This window comes from Triturus cristatus, chromosome 2_1, assembly GCF_964204655.1.
Source record: "Triturus cristatus chromosome 2_1, aTriCri1.1, whole genome shotgun sequence".
NCBI classification, from domain to species: domain Eukaryota; kingdom Metazoa; phylum Chordata; class Amphibia; order Caudata; family Salamandridae; genus Triturus; species Triturus cristatus.
The window spans coordinates 37227741-37246597 of record NC_140581.1 but is presented as its reverse complement, the minus strand read 5'-3'; the positions used below and the strand labels follow the sequence as shown (position 1 = coordinate 37246597).

General features: G+C 47.3%; 1 protein-coding gene across 3 annotated transcripts in view; it reads left to right on the top strand.

Annotated features, from left to right (window-relative positions):
- LOC146863668 (long-chain-fatty-acid--CoA ligase ACSBG2-like) overlaps positions 1-18857 on the top strand; it is a 212304-nt gene that overhangs the window by 64092 nt on the left and 129355 nt on the right. For all 3 annotated transcript variants that reach the window (XM_085627767.1, XM_085627766.1, XM_085627765.1), the window contains exon 4: positions 12761-12881. In XM_085627767.1, the coding sequence (XP_085483893.1) occupies positions 12761-12881 (121 nt within the window). The remainder of the gene's footprint in view (positions 1-12760; positions 12882-18857) is intronic.

The following is an 18857-nucleotide window of genomic DNA, read 5'->3' as shown; positions in this document are numbered from 1 at the left end:
ATCGATGGACTCCATATTCCATCACCACGAAGGTTCAGGAAGTGAAGAACAAACTTTATTGACAAGTAATCATTTTTATACAATAGGCATTACAGTGAAACAGATGCAGGAGGCGTAACAGTTGATAACAAAGATAAGAACATACATGCATAACTAAAATGGGTGTAACTGGGCGTAACTTAAAGAACGTCATTGGATATGATGTCATAAATGGGTGGTTCCACGGAAGAATTTCGCAATGTCAGCAGAACTACTTGGCAGAGATGCGCACGCAGCAGCATGACGTGTGATTGACGTGCAACTAGGGGGTGAAGGGGACTTGACATTTAGCTCTACATGTGGAGACAGAAGTCTGGGGTTATGTCAACCTAATCCCAAATCATATCTAACATCCTATGTTTAAAGAACTGTGTTATCCAAAAAGAAAGGTCTCTTAGGATAGAATCTTATTCTATACTGACTATACTGACTGTTAGTGCGTGTACAAGCGTCTAAGTGTCTACACTAGATGCGAGGGCAGAAATCTTCCATAGTAACAGGGCTATGAATTACTTGCATAAAGACAGAGAAGCCGGGCCTTTTGCTCGGTAGCTGAAAGAATGTTTACTTAAACTACTAGACAGGAATGCATTGGGTGAAGAGCGGAGCAGAGCAGATAATCTTGAAGGTGAAATACAGTTTTTGGCAAGCAGACAGGTCGAGTCAGGCACCGTTAGCCGCGCAGGGAGTAGGACAAAGTTCATGGATACAGATGCGAGCTCAGACTGGAGCTTTCAGAGGCAGAAGGCAGAAAAAGGCTTGATGGCAGAATCAGGGCCTACTCGCCTGGACTGTAAAATGGGATAAGTGAACCATATAAAGCCGGTGGCCTTTCATACTTAGGAATAGAATATCCGGCCCATTCATGGCGGATCTGAAAGAGGACATGTTGACGGTGGACGCACATGTGTTTGCGTCTTCATAACTGGAACTGGAGGAAACATACATGTACTTATGATTTATACATGAAACCGTTGGGGTCCAAGATAGGGGACATAACTGATCATAAAAATCCATATTTCCACACAGTTATAGGATCAATGAAGTGTTAGTGGATACTCCTGATATTCTTGGGATTATGCTGACGAGTCCCAACCTCCAGGAGATTTTTATTGTCAACATATATGCTCGCGGACTCCCTGGGGGACGTAGTCCGCTGGTTATTAGATTATTAGTTCTCCTCCTTAATAATATCGGTAGGGATAAGTTCGTGGTAGTGGCGGGGGATTTTAATTGTACCTTCGAACCACTCCAATATGAGGGAGTGGACATATTTGCTGTAGAAGATGTGCAATGGAATATCCCTCCCCTCGAACTAAAACCGATTAAGCGAGGGACAGAGGCTGCACTACAATGGATGGGTTTGTGTCTTGAGTGGGGGTTGAGAGCGGTTAATGGCCGATCACATTCTGATAAAGAAGGCCGGCCACATTTGACAACGGCACCAGTACTAGTCGAATTGATTATATCTTAATCGGGGTCGAGTACTGGGTGCTATTGGAGGATATGTTAATAATGGCTCGACCTGAGAGCGACCATAACCCGTTAGTGCTTGGTCTAAATCTAAAGGACTGCCTAAGGAGATTAATTCCGACTGAGTGTACAACTGCAGAGGCAATTCTAACAAACGACAGTAGAAGGCTTAGGTGGAGCAGGATAGTGGAGGATCCTATGATATTAGACAAAACTTCTTTAGAGGTCTCTTCCACTTTATCTGCAATGCAAGCTCTGGTTGACCCGTTGAACCAATTATCGTACATAATTGGTCAGCATGACAAGCTCTTTGGTGTCTTAAAATGTCTTTTTACTACAAGTCTTAAACCCATGAACTTAAAGGTCCCAAAAAACAGGAAAAAAATGGTATAATAATTCCTGTAGACAGGCACATACTCACCTGATTAAAGCCTTAAAATCTAGAGATGTACCAGAAATTAGGATGGCAAGGCTTGCGTATAAAAAGGTACAAAGAGAGTCAAGGAGAGAATGGGAGGATTTGCATTGGCTGGACTTGTATGAAGCCAGTAAATCAAAGGACCAGACCAAGTTTTGGCAGATAGTCAAATGGGGTAGTAACCAGGACTGCCAGATCCCGATGAATTTTGTCTCGCCAGAAGTGTGGGTAGAATATTTTGAGCACCAGTTTAGGGGTAGTGAAACAGAAACTGTGAGTGGCTTACCTGCTCTTTCTTTAAGTGAATCACTGATCTGTCCACCTATAGTTTTTGAGAATACTGATGCAGAGTTTGCACTGGGTTTGATTAAAGCAGGTAAAGCCCCTGGCATTGATTGTATCCCGGCCGACTTATTCAAATTTGATTTATTGAATTGGGTCCCTTATATCACTTTTATAGCTAATGCCATTGCAAGTGGTGCCCAAATTCCGGATTCATGGCGTGGGGCGGAAATTTTACCTATATTTAAGAAGGGGGAACGCTCGGCCCCGGAAAATGATCGCCCTATAAGTCTAATAGATTCAATTCAGAAAGTTGTAGCTAGGATGGTGTTGGTTAAAATCCTTGAATGGATGGAGATTGAGAATATATTATCTCCTATGCAAGCAGGATTTAGACCCAGTGTCAGTACAATTGATCAGGTGTTTAGATTCCTTCTTATATATTGGAAGGTGGTGACCTTGGGCGGTGGAACTATTTACGCAGCGTTTGTAGACTTAAAGTCTGCATTCGACCTCGTACCAAGAGAAAAGCTATGGGCTGCCCTAAGGAACATGGGAATGCCGTTAGCACTCCTGGATATAATAATAAGACTACACGAGGCTAACTTTGCCCAGGTGAGATGGGGCAGGCAAGGACAGACAACAGAGAGGTTTCCAGTCACCCGTGGCGTCCGTCAGGGATGTGTCCTTGCACCGACACTGTTTTTGTTATTTATCAACCGGGTCGTACAGTACTTTGTAGACACTCCCACTGATGCCCCTATTTTAGGTGGCACCAAATTCCCACTTCTCATCTTTGCGGATGATACCCTCATTCTATCCAAGAATCAAAAGGGGCTCCAACTCGCCATAAATAAGTTTGTAGAGTTTTGTAAAGACAACGACCTTCAAGTCAATGTCAGCAAGACAAAATGTATGGTGTTTACTAGAAATAAGCCACAGAAGGGTCACGTTAGGATGAATGGTGTCGAACTAGAACAAGTGGAAGTTCTGACATATTTAGGGATTGTACTTGAAAATAAGTTAAGATGGAAACCACAGGTTGATGTCCTGTCATTGAAATTTGCCCAACTATCTGGTACCTTAATCAAGGAACAAAGAACCTCTACAACCAAAAGGATTGGCCCTGCATTAAGAATTTATAATGCTAAAATAAGTTCAGCAATCCTGTATGGTGCAGATTTATGGGGCTCTTCAGACTTGTCCTCCTTGGTTAAAGTCCAAAATAAATTTCTACGTAACCTAATTGGCCTGCCCCAATCTAGTCCCTTGAAGCCCTTGTTACTAGACCTGGGTTGTTACCCCATTGACGAAGTGGCACGGTTTAGATCCGTTGCTCTGTGGAGAAGGATCTGGTCAACACCTGAAATTGCTACTTTTGCAAAGGAGATATTAGATGTTAGATCCATTTTGGGATCTGCTAACATCCCTTGGTTTAGAAATGTGAGATCGATACTGGTAAACATGGGCCATGATCAGTTATGGTCGGATCCCGGTAATAGCATTTTTCCTTCAAAAAAGGATTTTAAAGAACAGTACTGGGCGACTATACGTTATCAACATATAGTCCAGACAGATCCCACTTCTCTTTCTGGTAGATTCCTGGAACACAAGATCACTCCCTCTTTAGAGGAGTATTGGGATGTAATAGTAAAGAGCTGTGACAGAAAACTATACCATCAGTTTAGGGTGGGGTCACTTCCAGCGAGATCCTTTACATCTACATGGCGTGGCCAGACGAATGAGTACTGCCCTTGGTGTAGGGATAAAAAAGAGTCCATAGGCCATGTATTTTTTGTTTGCCCATCCTATTCAGCCCCCGAGGAAAATGGCTCAAACCCATCTGTAAAAACATGAAAACTCGGGTGAGCCAGGAGGCATTATGGCTCTTAAGGACTAATGCATCGATTCCAGTGGTCATAGCAGTTGCAAAATTTCTGGGTTGGACATGGATCATTAGAGCCAGTCAACATTGCAATAGTGGCTAAATAGCCCCTTATAGCAAGTACATATTTTTAACACGTCTTTAACCAACATTTTTAATACCTTTTAATCCTATTGCATTGTGTATAATATGTTTAACTCCGCTTATTAGTGATGATTTGTGCTAATTAACTCTTGTATGTATTTTATTTTATTTTCCTGATTTTTTAATATTCTGTGTAATTTTGACATCTGGAGTTTTTAGTCATGAGTGGAATGTTTTATTGCATGTCTTTTATGATGAAATAATATCGAAATAAAGACGTATGAACTTGAGTAAACATTTGTCAGTTAAATAAACGTGGAAATATAAGCATTTAAACCTCAATTTTTACACTAAGCACAAAATAAATATGGATAAATACAGATCAAATTAGCAAAAATAAATATCAATAAATAGAGAGGGAAAATCCAAAAAATAAATGCCATAAAGCAGAGCTCTACCTTTAATACATCAGCGTTCTTTACCCCTCTCCCATACAGAACTCTACCACTAGTGGCAAAGCTAACAGGCTCAACTTTAATTTGTTAATGTACCCAACTTCACTTCTACATGCCTCTGTCTTCATGTGTTACCACATTCAAGCCAAATCTAAAGCTTTGTCTAGTCTTTTGTTTTGTTTTAAGTTAGAATCTTATCTATGTGTGTATTTACAATGGATTTATGAGACAAAGAACTCAATGTGTGATGATTCAGCATACTTTTGTGATGTAAATTAGTCCCTCATACATTGCAATGTAAAGTCCACCATAGGAGGCTGAATGATGCATCAAACAGCCAATAGCATGAGGTGCGAGACAAGTCTCCTGGGATTGATATTCTAAATATTATGTAACTGTTGAGGTTGAACACTGGGGGGTTGATTGGGATGGCGGGGGGATCGCCACCGCCGGGCCGGCACCCGATTTACCCTCTGCCATATTATAATGGCGGGGGTATCGCAGCAGACGCAAAGTGGGTCCGCCGCTTTTCCACCAATCGGCAACTGCTCCGATTGCCGGCTGGGTGGACTTGGGCCACAATATGGTGGCGGTGCCTAGCAGGCACCGCCATCCATATTAGAATGTCGGGCATTCAAGGCTTGAAAGGCTGGTGGGGATTTACATTGGGGGCCCTGTGCAGGCTCCCGGGAGGGGTGAGGGATGGGGGGCTGCACTTGGGGGGTACCTATGGTACCCCCCTACATTGCCATGCACAGGTGGCAGGCGCCGGTGGTGCCTGCCACGTTGTGCATGGCAATGCACAACATGGCATCTCCACCATTGCGTCGGGGGCTGCAGCCAGCAGCACCCGCCGCTATGTTGAAGATGCCTTATGCGACCACCGCGGTAGCAGTCGCATGATGATTGGGGTGGCGGTACCGCCGCATGGCTGGCGGGTGGTCCCGTTACCGCTAGGGTCATCCTAATCACTCCCTAGGTCTCAGAGACAGCGGCACTATTAGGCCACACCTTCAAAGCAGATGAACACTGTAGACTGGTCAAATCTGACTTTCCTTGACTTCAGTGCAAAAGAAGCCCATAAAACAAGCAGCAGTGTTCAAAATAGTCGTCCAATCTAATTCGGCTCTTTTTTAATATTCTACTTTTAACCGCTTCGACGCCGATGACGGAACGGTTCCGTCATGCACGTCGGTTGGGCTGTGCTTATGACGGAACCGTTCCGTCATGGCCCCGCCCGCGCTCAGAACCTTCAGCGTGGCGCGGAAATCCGCGCCGCGCTGAAGGGGTTAAATACCTTAATTGTTTCCTGGATTTGGAGAGGTGCCTTTTACATTATGTATTCATTTATAGTACATTAATGGTGAATGGTTGGGTAACCATCACCTTAGAGAACACTTTTTGCACTGGACTGAACTCATTACCCTATTGTTCGAGGCATGTGGGCTGCTGAATTCATATCTGTGCATAGATCGCCGCCTAGTGTTGGGTCCGGATGTTTGCACGTTGTTGTCCTGGAAGAGTCTTCGAAGTATCCTTGGATAGGTGACTCCTCCCCTGGACTACAGTGCGCATGGGCATCCTCTCCATCCTCAGATTGTTTTTTTCCGCCATTGGGTTCGGATGTGCTATCCTAACTCCAGTTAGGAAAAAGTTAGTCGAGGCCAAAAGGCCTTTAGTTCGCGTCGGTACTGTTCACTCGATCGGTTTCGACCCTACCTGTTAGCTTACTAACTTCGGAAACAACTTTTCGCTTTTTACCTGACCATCGACGACACCGACGATGGAGTCGAGGACACCATTCAAGAGGTGCCCGGTATGCAATGCGAAATATCCCCATATCGACGTCCACCCGGTGTGCAACAAATGCTTGTTGCCGGACCACGACGAATCGACATGCATGGCCTGTGCCCGGTTCCGTTCCAAGAAGACTCTACGGAATCATCGAGCGGCGAGACTCGAAGCGCAGCACGCGGCACCGGCCCCGGCAGACATCTTCAACGCCGAAGATGTCGAGGAGTTGGAAATCCTACCCTCCAATCCTGGTTCCGAACATGACTCCGGTTCGGACGACGTCGACGAATCACTCTTTCGCAGAGATGAAGACAACGCCGAGGTAGGAGACGACGATGAGGCCTTAGGGGCCGAAGAGAGTAGCTCCAATGACGAGCAAGGCCTACCCGTTCAGACTGACGAGGGCCCAGTGCCACAGTCTATGGCTCCGGTCGAGGGATCGCCTTCGGGCCTTACCCGAGACCTATCCCGCGGTTCTTCGGCCCCGCCCTCGGGCCCGGCCTCGGACGTTCAGCGGCAGCCATTATTACCTACACCGGCTGGTTTCCCTTCTACCAAACCGAAACCGAAAGCTGCACCGGTACAAATGAAACCGAAACCGAAAGTGGCGCTAGTCGGATCGAGGCCTTCCACACCTTCGACGCCAGCGACACGCATCGGCACCGAGCGCACCAAGCGAGACTTCGGTGCCGAACTTGAAGCGGCCGACGCCGGAGTCGGCATTCGGAAAAAGGCCCTCGGTGCCATCAAACCTGCTCGGCTCTCGGCGCCGACGCCATCGACTCCTAAACCAAAGGTCATACCACCTGCTGCGTCTCACGTCGCTTCCACGGCAACACCGAAGCCTCCTGCATCGAAGACGTCGACGGCCATTTCCGCCCCTCGACCCGATGACCCACCGGCGCCGAAAAAGTCCACGGCCACCTCTACGAACCTGGTCGGCGCTAAGGCCTCGAAAGCGCTGCAAGTGCGAACCGTTGCGGCACAAAGCAGCAAAACCCAAGCGGTCCTCCAGGACACATCGGGCTCCGGCCCACTAAAAGCTCAAACAGCCTCTTCGGCGCCAGCCAACATAACTTTTGGCCTGCCGCCATCCACGATCCCGAAAATGTTCCAACTCAGGACACGGGTCACCCACACCACGGTTACACCTGCTGAGACGTCTCCGTCACGTTACATCGACGCCAACACCGGCAGGATGGTTATCCATGACCGGAGGATAACTTCAGAGCCACCCTTGGACCCTTTCAGGATCCCACTAAAGAGAAAGCTGCCTGTGGACTCAGAACCTGTGCTTTGCGAATCTTTTGACTCGCCCTACCAAGACCCACTATCATTCTCTCCCACACACTCCGACACGGATGCGTTGGCAGACTATATGGATGACCAAGTCCCTTACCACGGAGACATGGACCCCGATGACCAACAGGACCCTGATCAAACTTGGGGCGACCCTGCAGACCCCAGTGCACCTCTAGATGCACAGGACCCTCAACTCTATGGAGCGAAAACATCTCCGACAGAGGACACTGCAGCGTTCAACGCTCTTATTGAACGTGCTGCAAATAATCATGACGTGCAGCTTCACTCTGACACCGTGGAAGACGACTTCCTTATGGACACTTTCGCTTCCTCGGAAAGGCATGTAAAGACTCTGCCCATGCTGAAAGGAGTCCTCAAACCAGCCAAGGACATCTTCAAGGAACCCACCAGGGCACGGGTGATAAACCCCAGGATCGACAAAAAGTACAGATCAGCACCTGGGGACCCTACTTACATCAGAGGCCAATTACCTCTCGACTCCATTGTCGTTGCGAATGCTCGCAAGAGGGCACACTCTCAATCAACAGGTGACGCTCCTCCCCCGGACAAAGAGTCCAAGGTTTTAGAGACCTCTGGCAAGCGAGTTGCCGCACAGGCTGCCAACATATGGCGCATAGCCAACACTCAAGCGCTCCTCGCTCGCTACGATAGAGCGCACTATGATACAATGGAGCAACTACTCCAACATCTCCCTGACCAGTTCAAAGAAGGTGCAGAAATTCTTATCAGAGAGGGACAGCTACTCACAAATGCTTCCATCAAGTGTGCACTAGATGCCGCAGACACGGCGGCCAGGGCCATAAATACAAGCGTCATGCTGCGACGACATGCCTGGTTACGAATCTCCGGGTTCAAACCTGAGGTGCAAAATTATATACTGAACCAACCTGTCAACCTCGACTATTTATTCGGGCCGGAGGTTGACACGGCCCTTGAGAAAATAAAGAAGGACACAAACACTGCGAAGTCCATGGGGGCTCTCCAGACTCAGTCCTTTCGGAGCAGCTCCTTTCGTCGCCCCGGAAATAGGGGAGCAGGTAGAGGGCAGGGGTCACAGCAGACATACAGCAAAGGCAATACCCAAACCACCTACGATAAAAACACCCGGGGTGGATATCGTGGCTCCAGAACAAAGGGCAGAGGACGCGGCTACGGCAACACCAGGTCCTCCCCCAAGAACAAGCAGTGACGCCCTCTCCCTTCCTCCCGACCACATAACACCTGTCGGGGGAAGGCTACAAAGGTTCCTGTCCACGTGGAACTCCATCACCACGGACAGGTGGGTCAAAGATATTGTCAAATACGGTTACTGTCTAGAACTAACCTCCACTCCACCCACAATACCTCCAAAAAACCGTCCTATGTCCTCAGAGCACTTAACGCTCTTACAGCAGGAGGTGCACAGTATGCTTCTAAAAGGCGCAATAGAGGTCGTACCCGTCCAAGAGCAAGGTACGGGGGTGTACTCCCTGTACTTTTTAATACCGAAAAAGGACGGGTCACTCAGACCTATATTAGACCTGAGACCCCTAAACAGATACATTCTTTCCGAGCATTTTCACATGCTCACTCTACAGCAAGTCCTCCCGCTGCTCAAGCAGGGAGACTTTCTGGCCACACTGGACCTCAAGGATGCGTATTTCCACATACCCATTCACCCATCACACAAAAAATACCTCAGGTTCACTGTTCAAGGGCAGCACTACCAGTTCAGAGTCCTTCCCTTCGGCGTGACAACGGCACCAAGGGTGTTTACAAAGTGCCTAGCTACTGTGGCGGCACATCTACGGAGGCAGCACATACACGTCTACCCTTACCTGGACGACTGGCTCGTTCAAGCAAAGTCAGCCCAGCAATGTGCCAGCCACATGTCCCGCACCATTCACCTCCTTCACAGTCTGGGGTTCTCACTAAATTACCCAAAATCCCATCTACAGCCCGCACACGTACAACAGTACCTAGGTGCGACTATAGACACTCTGGCGGCCACAGCTCAGCCAAATTTGGTGAGAATCAACAGCATGCAAATGCTGATTTCAAAGTTCAAACCTCAACACTCCCTTCCGGCGCGAGTGTTCATGCAGTTGATAGGCATGATGGCCTCCTGCATCTTCATAGTCCCACACGCGAGACTACATATGCGCCCGCTTCAGGAGTGCTTGGCACGTCAGTGGAATCAGGCTCAAGGACAATTGAAAGACCTAGTGTTGGTGAGCGGTCGGGCATACAACTCTCTGCATTGGTGGAATCCACAAAACCTTTGCAAGGGTCGACCGTTCCAGGAGCCTGTTCCACAAATAGTACTGACAGCAGACGCGTCTCTCCAGGGATGGGGAGCTCATGTACTCCACTACACAGTGCAGGGACTATGGACGACACAACAGAAGAAAATGCACATCAACCTTCTGGAACTGATGGCAATCTTCCTAGCCATGAAGGCATTCAAAGTACATCTGTGCAACAAGGTCGTGTTGATCCGGACGGACAACATGACCGCAATGTACTACATACAGAAGCAGGGAGGGACGCACTCTCCACAGTTGTCTCATCTGGCTCAGAGCATGTGGAAGTGGGCCATTCAGAGGAACATGTTCCTCATGGCGGAACACCTCCCCGGCAAGGACAACCAAATGGCGGATCTGCTCAGCAGACACAGCCACCAGATGCACGAGTGGGAGTTACACCCATCAGTACTCCAGCCGTACTTCCAGCAGTGGGGTCATCCAGAGATAGACCTGTTCGCCACAAGCGAAAACGCAAAATGCCAAAGCTTTGCCGCCAGGTTCCCACATCCGCAGTCGCAGGGCAATGCGATATGGATGAACTGGTCCGGCAGATTTGCGTACGCTTTTCCCCCAGCACCGTTGATACCGCTGGTGGCTCGCAAACTCAGACAACACTCCCTGACACTCGTCCTAGTTGCTCCTACGTGGGCACGCCAGCCATGGTACACCACCTTCCTCGAACTTTCCGTGGTGCCGCATCAAAGGCTGCGGATCAAACCCGAGCATTTGACGCAGAACCATGGAGAGATTCAGCACCCAGATCCGCAACAGCTGAACCTGGCGATCTGGCTCCTGAAGTCCTAGAGTTTGGCTACCTCAACCTGCCACCTGACTGTATGGACATCATCAAGGAGGCCAGAAGACCCACTACAAGAGCTTGCTATGCAGCCAAATGGAAAAGGTTTGTTATTTACTGCGGTAATAATGACATTAACCCGCTGGACGCATCCATCCAAAACATCATTTGTTACCTCCTATACCGATGCAATCTAGCGTACACCTCTATACGTGTCCATTTGACTGCAATATCAGCCTATCTACAAACCAGGCAGCACCTCTCTCTATTCAGAGTGCCTGCCATCAAAGCATTCTTGGAAGGACTCAAACGAGTTATTCCACCAAGCCACCCACCAGCTCCAATGTGGAACCTCAACCTGGTCCTCACACGCCTGATGGGTCCACCCTTTGAACCTCTCCACTCATGCGAGATTCAATTCCTCACCTGGAAAGTAGCCTTCCTGGTAGCGATCACTTCTTTAAGAAGAGTTAGTGAACTCCAGGCACTAACAGTTCAAGAGCCATTTATACAGGTTCATGCCAACAGGGTCGTACTACGTACCAACCCCAAATTCATGCCCAAGGTAATATCGCAGTTCCACATGAATCAAACTATTGAACTGCCCGTTTTCTTCCAAAACCCACAAACTGTCGCGGAAAGGGCACTTCACACACTAGATGTAAAAAGGGCCCTCATGTATTACATCGACAGGACCAAACCCTTTAGGAAGACAAAACAACTGTTCGTTGCCTTTGCCCCACACCACAAAGGTAACGCCATCTCCAAAGCAGGGATAGCCAGATGGATAGTTAAGTGTATCCAAATTTGTTATCAAAACGCACATTAACTATTCCCCCACGAGCCCACTCAACACGTAAGTTAGGGGCCTCCATGGCTTTTCTAGGAAATATTCCCCTGCATGATATATGTAGAGCAGCCACCTGGTCCACTACACACACGTTTACCAAACACTATTGTGTAGATGTGCAATCAAAACAGCAGGCAGCTGTAGGACAGGCTGTTCTCAAAACCCTTTTTCAGACCGCTGCAGCTGGCACTGGTAGCCGCCGCTAATAGAGGGCACTGCTATACATTCTATGCACAGATATGAATTCAGCAGCCCACATGCCTCGAACTGAATATGCTACTTACCAGTATGCATCTGTTCTTGGCATGTAGGGCTGCTGACATTCATATCGCCCTCCCTCCTCCCCGGCGCCTGTAGCAGCTGCAGCTCTCAGAATTACTGTAAGCATGGTCATCACTTTCTGTATCTACTCCATCACTGCCACAATGGCGAAAAACAATCTGAGGATGGAGAGGATGCCCATGCGCACTGTAGTCCAGGGGAGGAGTCACCTATCCAAGGATACTTCGAAGACAACAACGTGCAAACATCCGGACCCAACACTAGGCGGCGATCTATGCACAGATATGAATGTCAGCAGCCCTACATGCCAAGAACAGATGCATACTGGTAAGTAGCATATTCAATCTTGTACATATAAGGACTTGTTGTTAGCTGAGCTATTCTTCTGAACGTTGCTCGTTTCACCACTCAGTGCCAGAAGTTAGTGAATATTAGAATTGACAGAAGGAGAGAAGACACATTTTTAGAACTGAAATGGCTACAAGAACAATTGAAGTTCTTGATTTACAGAGTAAAAGGGGAGTTCTTACAAATAATGGAAAGCCCGTGATTTATTCACCACTACCTTCTCCTCTTGTTTTTGAAGTACAGTGATATTTTTTGAGGGGGGAGGCACTGTGTAAAAGACATGCTGTGTGCCACCTTGACTCATTTTGCCTTGAACCTGGGGGATGTCATTAGAGAGACACTGAATAGGGAAGAAGGCAGCCCTGATGTTCTCCCCTGTGCTACATGAGCAGCTTAATAAATGAAAATCGTGGATTTCAGGCTGTCTCTCTCTCTTTTGTGTCCAGAGGTTTTCCTGCTGGAATTTATACCACAAGCTCAGCGGAAGCCTGCCAGTATGTTGCCAGCAACAGTGAAGCCAACGTTCTTGTGGTCGAGAATCACCATCAACTGGAAAAAATCCTACAGGTGAGTTGACCACTTTACCTCATTCTCATGCTGTATCATGGACAATAAGACATGATTTGCAGGGACTACTAGCGCCATAAAGAAAATTAGCGGACTCTCACAGTGGTCACTGTAGGAGAGTAGGATCTGCTTCACATGTTAACACCCAATTTTTTCTGCTGTTTCACTGTTTTCGACTTTAGTCTGGCTGGGACACTGCTATTCAGGGCCCCAACCTAGCTGCTTCCTCTCTATATTGATTGCATGTACTTTAGGTACACCACAGATTGGATCCTGAGGTACCCTTGTGAGTCCCTAGTATATGGTATACTATGTACCCAGGGCATAGGTACCCCAGAGGCCTACTAGGGGCTGAAGCATGTATTATGCCACTCCTGGAAAGCCACACAAAATGACACCACAGGTCTGCTACTGCAGCCTGGGTAAGGTGGTGCATGCATCCCTTACTGAGGTATAGGTTCACTATATCTCACCTATCACTGCACATAGTAACCTATCAGTCAACCCTATGGCCTTAACAATCCTAAAGGCAGAGTGCTTGGTTATATGTGAGAGGGTGCCCAGGCATGAGCTGAGCCCCTCTGCAGCCTTCGGAATCTCTTATCCAGGGTTGTCAGTGGTGCAACCATATACTCTTAAGTGCATTATATCTTAAACGGTTAATGCTAACTTTGGACTGGCTGCACGGAAACATGTTGTGTTTGGTGTCAAACACCTTGAAATTATACCCCCACGTCAGTTTTTGAAGTGAGGATATGATCCCACCCTTCTAGAGGGAGAGACATGGCAGTACTGGCATACCTGGTAGAAATCGAAGCCCTGGCATCACAAAATGGATGCTGCAGCCACAGACACAGATCTGGCCTCCTGCTGCTGACCAAAACTCCAGCAGGGGAGGCCTAGACAATAGTTTTCCTGTCACAGGGAGGTGTAACCACCTCCCAGACAGGATGATGTGTATTGGGGCTGGGTGGGAGCACTCTCAGAGTCCTTTGAAGTCCTGCACTGGGGGCACATTTGGTGTCCCTGTGCATAGTCCAGCTCAAACTGGTTCAGGGGCTTCCAGCCCCTGGTCTGGTGCAAAACTGGACAAAGAAAATGGGTGTAGCTACCCCTCTTTGCAAACCCTCCCATAGGTGGGTCCCCAGAGCTAGTCCAACCCCTTCCTTAGGTATAAGTAAGGAACCTCTGTAACCAGAACTTTAGATATCCCTGGACAAAACTCTGAAGCTGAATCCTGGAACTTCGACGCTCTACTAAAGACTAGAGGACTGAAGAAATCTCCCTTGGGGTCAAGGAGTGACTCCCCTGCTTGGCAGGCACCTACAAAGCATTTTGCCGGTCTGTATTTCTGAAGCTCCTGCTGGACTGCGAAGTATTTGAAGCCCAGGAATAGGATTTTCAGACATCTCAGAGGCCAACCTGAGTCTCCAGCAAAGCTTAGACCTGCAGCCCTCGTTAGTAGTGTGGAACCGGAACTCCTGGTCACCGTGCACTTTTGCAAGTGCATTGACTTCTCGATGTCTTTTGAAGTCGTGCTTAGGATTACTTATAGCCTCCACCTCAAGCAGACAATCCACCAAAGATTGTTGGCCTAGTCACCCTGAGTGACCCGTGGGCCGCCATTTTGTTATTCCTCTCGAGGTCCCTTTGCGATCCCTGGTCTGTCGACTGGTGGGTTCCTGAGGGGGTAACTTTGATTTTCCTTGGGCTTCCCTGGTTGCTCCAGATGTGCCCTGACTCCCAACCAAGTGGTGAGTCCCTCAGACCTTGCTGGTCTGCACCCAAGCATCTTTCTCCTTTCTGCATGGGTTGCTGTTGCCAAGGCTTGTTGTGTACAATCCGGGCACCGACACTTCAACACTCGACATCCTTTGTGGGACAGCTCAGATCCAGCTCCTGGTTGTCCTCAATGCCTCCTGGTCCTCATGGCTGCAGAGTCAAGCTTCACCTTCTTCACCTGAAACACCCGACATCGGTCGGCATCTGCCTATCATCCTCCTGGTCACTGGCAAGTGACCCAGACTCTGTCCCCTCTGCTTTCACTTTCTTCTCATCTTCGATCCAGGCTTGGATCTCTTCGGACACTTCGCATCTTCCCGGCAGCAGCACTTCTTTGCCAGCTCCCATTGAAATCGACGACACGACCCGACACCATTTGACACCTATGCACCCGGCTTCCCTGTGTGAGGTAACACGAGTACTCCGGTGCTCCCGTGGGTGTTTACCCTAGAACTTCCTAAGTCCCCAAGGGTTTGGTCCTAGTTCGTTTCTTAGTGTCCCTAATCTTTAAAAATCTAACCGCAACTTTCCCTATAGAAGCTAACGGGAGCTCGCGGGTGTATTCTCACACTCAACAAGGCCCCCGTGGGTTCCCTGTGTCACTACCGTGGGTGGTTCCTTGGGTTCCCAGCGATTCTACAGGCTGTAGGCCTTGTGTCTAGTTAAGTCGTGGTTCTTATACCACTATTTTAGTATATGGTTTGGCTCGCCCCTAGGGCTTGACGTGTATTTGTGCTATTTTACTGTCATATTTGAAGTGTAACTTATGTGTTTTAGACCTCTAGCCTCATAAAGAGACTAGGAGGGTATGTTTAGAAATAAATACATATATTTTATATATATACCTTGTGTGATTGTCGTTCATTTAGCCATTCAAGAGATTATAGACTGGTAAAACAAGCTGCTTTACATTCCTTCAAGACTTGGCCTGAAGGCTGCTCTCCATAGCTACCACTAGGATAGCTTTCAATAAAGGTTGTCTTTAACCTATAACCAATAAGGGGTTGTTTGGACCGGTACAGGGTGCCCACTATAACTAGTGGACAGCATATACCAGGCCAACGTCTCAGTCACCCCAACCTTTTATAACTTATCATTCAGTAGATTATGCTTTTACAAAAGGGAAGGTTCATTCTTAGAATGCCATGTCATGGCTAAGAGATCAAAATTAACTATTCTACCAATAGCACATTGTCTTCTCTGACAATCCACCTTAAGCTTGAGAAGCAGCACCAAGCTCCTCCATTACTGGAGCATGATGCAAAGCTCCACCAGTCAGACCTCTGGTGAAGAGAGTGGCCTAACAATTTCCAATAACTCATTCTATAGGCCAGATGATATTGTGGAAAGGGCCACCTGCTTCCTAACGTTTATGAATTATATCCAACAAATCAGTTAAAGGGAGTGTTTATTCAAAAGAACCTGCATTGTATAAGGTAAACCAGGAGACCTCACCTATTCCTAGCAGCAAGACTTTCTGTGCAAGTGCAGCAAGTAAAGTTGAACCAGCAGAACCCCTCCACTCTAAGGTATCTTGAGGGTATATTTTTGGGGTTGAAGTAAAAGCACTGTAAATACTTGAGCAATGAAAGGGACTCTTAGGTCAATGGACTCAAAACGGAATCCGCTGTACAATCCCTGGAGTAAATACTTGCTGAGTGCCAATGCAGTAGGGGGAAGACATTTGCTTAATCTACAAGCAACTGACGAAAATAAATTTATACCGAAATGCAACTCTCTCAAAGGGAACATGCAAGGTAAATGCCCATGTATGAAACTATAAACATTGAAATGTGAGGTATGATGTAATAAACCAATTGTGCTGTTGCAGTGTGTACACACAAATGTTTTCTATTTGGGAATACAAAAACAGGGAGTCTGTGATCCCTTGAAAGAGTCCATACCTGCATTTGCCGCCAATCAGAGGGGTCATAAATTGCAATCTACCTATTCAATATTCATCAAGCAGGTTAACTTAGTCTTTTTTGAATGAATAATTTGTGATGCATCTTATTAAAGACGAAGCCTCATTGTAGATAGCATCACTCTTGCAAACCAGTGTGTAATGTGCACATCCTTCTCTTCGGAAAGGAACCTTACATCAGACTCCTAGTTTTAACAGTACGCATCCCCTCCTCCTTCCTTTGCAAGAAACATTGTTCTCACTGTGCACCATTCACCCAAATCACCTCCTTTATACCAACCCAATGACTGTAGCCCACATCTAAAAGCCACTTACCTAATCAACACTGCAGTATGTGGTGTCTAGGTTTGTGTGTAGAGTCAAGTTCTCCACATTGGCAGTGACACTCAAGAAGGGATAAAAGCCCAACAGACCAGCTACTAAAAGTCTGTGATTCTTGTTACCAGTTGGCCTTTATCGCATGAGGTAGTCATCACAAATGAAACACTTTGTTTGGAATTTACATGCAGATGTGTGATTACTCTAGTATTTACCACACATTTGTCTTCCGATAAATGTTGACAGATTAGACCTGGCATTATTTAACACAAAAGTCAAAGTTCTGATATGTGTGGAAACTTGAATTTCCGCACAGTTTGCGATTTATCAGCCGACTTGTAATGAGGACTGATGTGTCTTCTCCAAGGCGTCCTCTATCTTGTATGATGGTTCTAGTAGGACCCATCCAAGACCAGGGACTTGCATTGGTTTCTGTCCCCAGATGGATGGCATCTTCTTCTACATCCTCTGAAACCAAAGAGGCTGTCAGGCCAGTATGTCCAGGATCCCTCGGATGAGCTATGATGTGATCTATACCATGTCAGCTGCATCGACTTGGCAGTACAGAGGTGCTACAGCAAGCATGGAGGTGGCAGGCATCCTAATGGGATGTCAATAGTGCTTAAGCAGTTTCACCTTCCCTTGTAAGCAAGTGCAGAAGAGGGGTCACGTTTCACTGAGAGTCGATGAAAGAGGTCTACGTAGATGAAATTCAAAGACAAGAGGGACATAGTCAGCTGACCATTGATTTCTGAGTCAATACCTAGATGGTTAAGCTGTAATTCGGGGCCAGAGGCATGAAGTTCTAATATCTTAGGACTGAACTCTGAAGTGGGATCCTCTTTCACCAAAACATCCTTCTGGTCATCCACTGCCTCTAGCTGGGCAGGCGGTGGGGAAGATGTCAGTCCACTTATCCCCTTGCAAATCTGGTGCACCGGTTGGCGCTGCAGTGGGTACCATCCTCGGGGCTCCACCTCCATCCGGTGCCTCTTCACAGCCTCCTCTAGTTCCAAAGGAGGACTCTTTTTCTGACTGCATTACTTGTCCTTGATGACTGTTATCTGTGCTTTCCTCTCCAGGAAGTCTTTACAAGTGGTTGAATTGGTAAAAGATCATATTCATCCAACATTAGTGACTCCACTGTCCATTTATCTTTGTATAGTGTGACAGGGATGCCTGAAATATTTCCGACAATGAAAGAGGTTGTGTCCCATAATTTAGGGTCTGATTTACATGTTGGTGGTAAGGAGTATCCTTACAACAACATAATGGTCCCTGTGCTATTTAAATGCCGGTGGACCATACTTCGTCACCTCCATGGACTAACCTTTCTGACAGCCTGACGTGGTAAGAGCCATCCGAGAAATCGCGATATGTCTGCTCACCCCATCAGGATGGATGGTCATACAGCCATTTTTTAAACTGTACGTCATTATGGCGGACAGTCCCTCTGCAATGGGGACAGGGTAATGAACGGATGGGCCAGCCACCAAATAGTAAGTCCTGTAATTAAGTCTTCTTCCAGTTTTTGTTCCAAATCTCCTTAACAGGAGATAATTTCCTTGCAGATTCTCTTTGTCCTTCACCTCATTATCACATGAGTGCATGTTTGCATTTGTTTTGTTTACTTAAGATGCCATTCAAGGATTCTGCAGCACACTTAGAAAGAGGAAAATGCCTCTGAGGATTGTTTTTGTGCAAGAATTTTCCCTCTCCTTTACAAAGATCTTGTCTACCATGCAGGCACTCTTGCTCCACAGACCAAGGTTTCCTGTGTTGACGCAATGCAGCACATTGTGTACTAGCATGACAGGAATGTGCCATATACTGGTAAATATGGCACATCCCTGCCCTCTCCCTTTCACACAGCGCAGCACAGCAAGGTGTCTTGCTGCGTTGCGTGAAAGTATGATAAAGCTGGCCCAAGTGTTTGATCATTGACTGTGTGC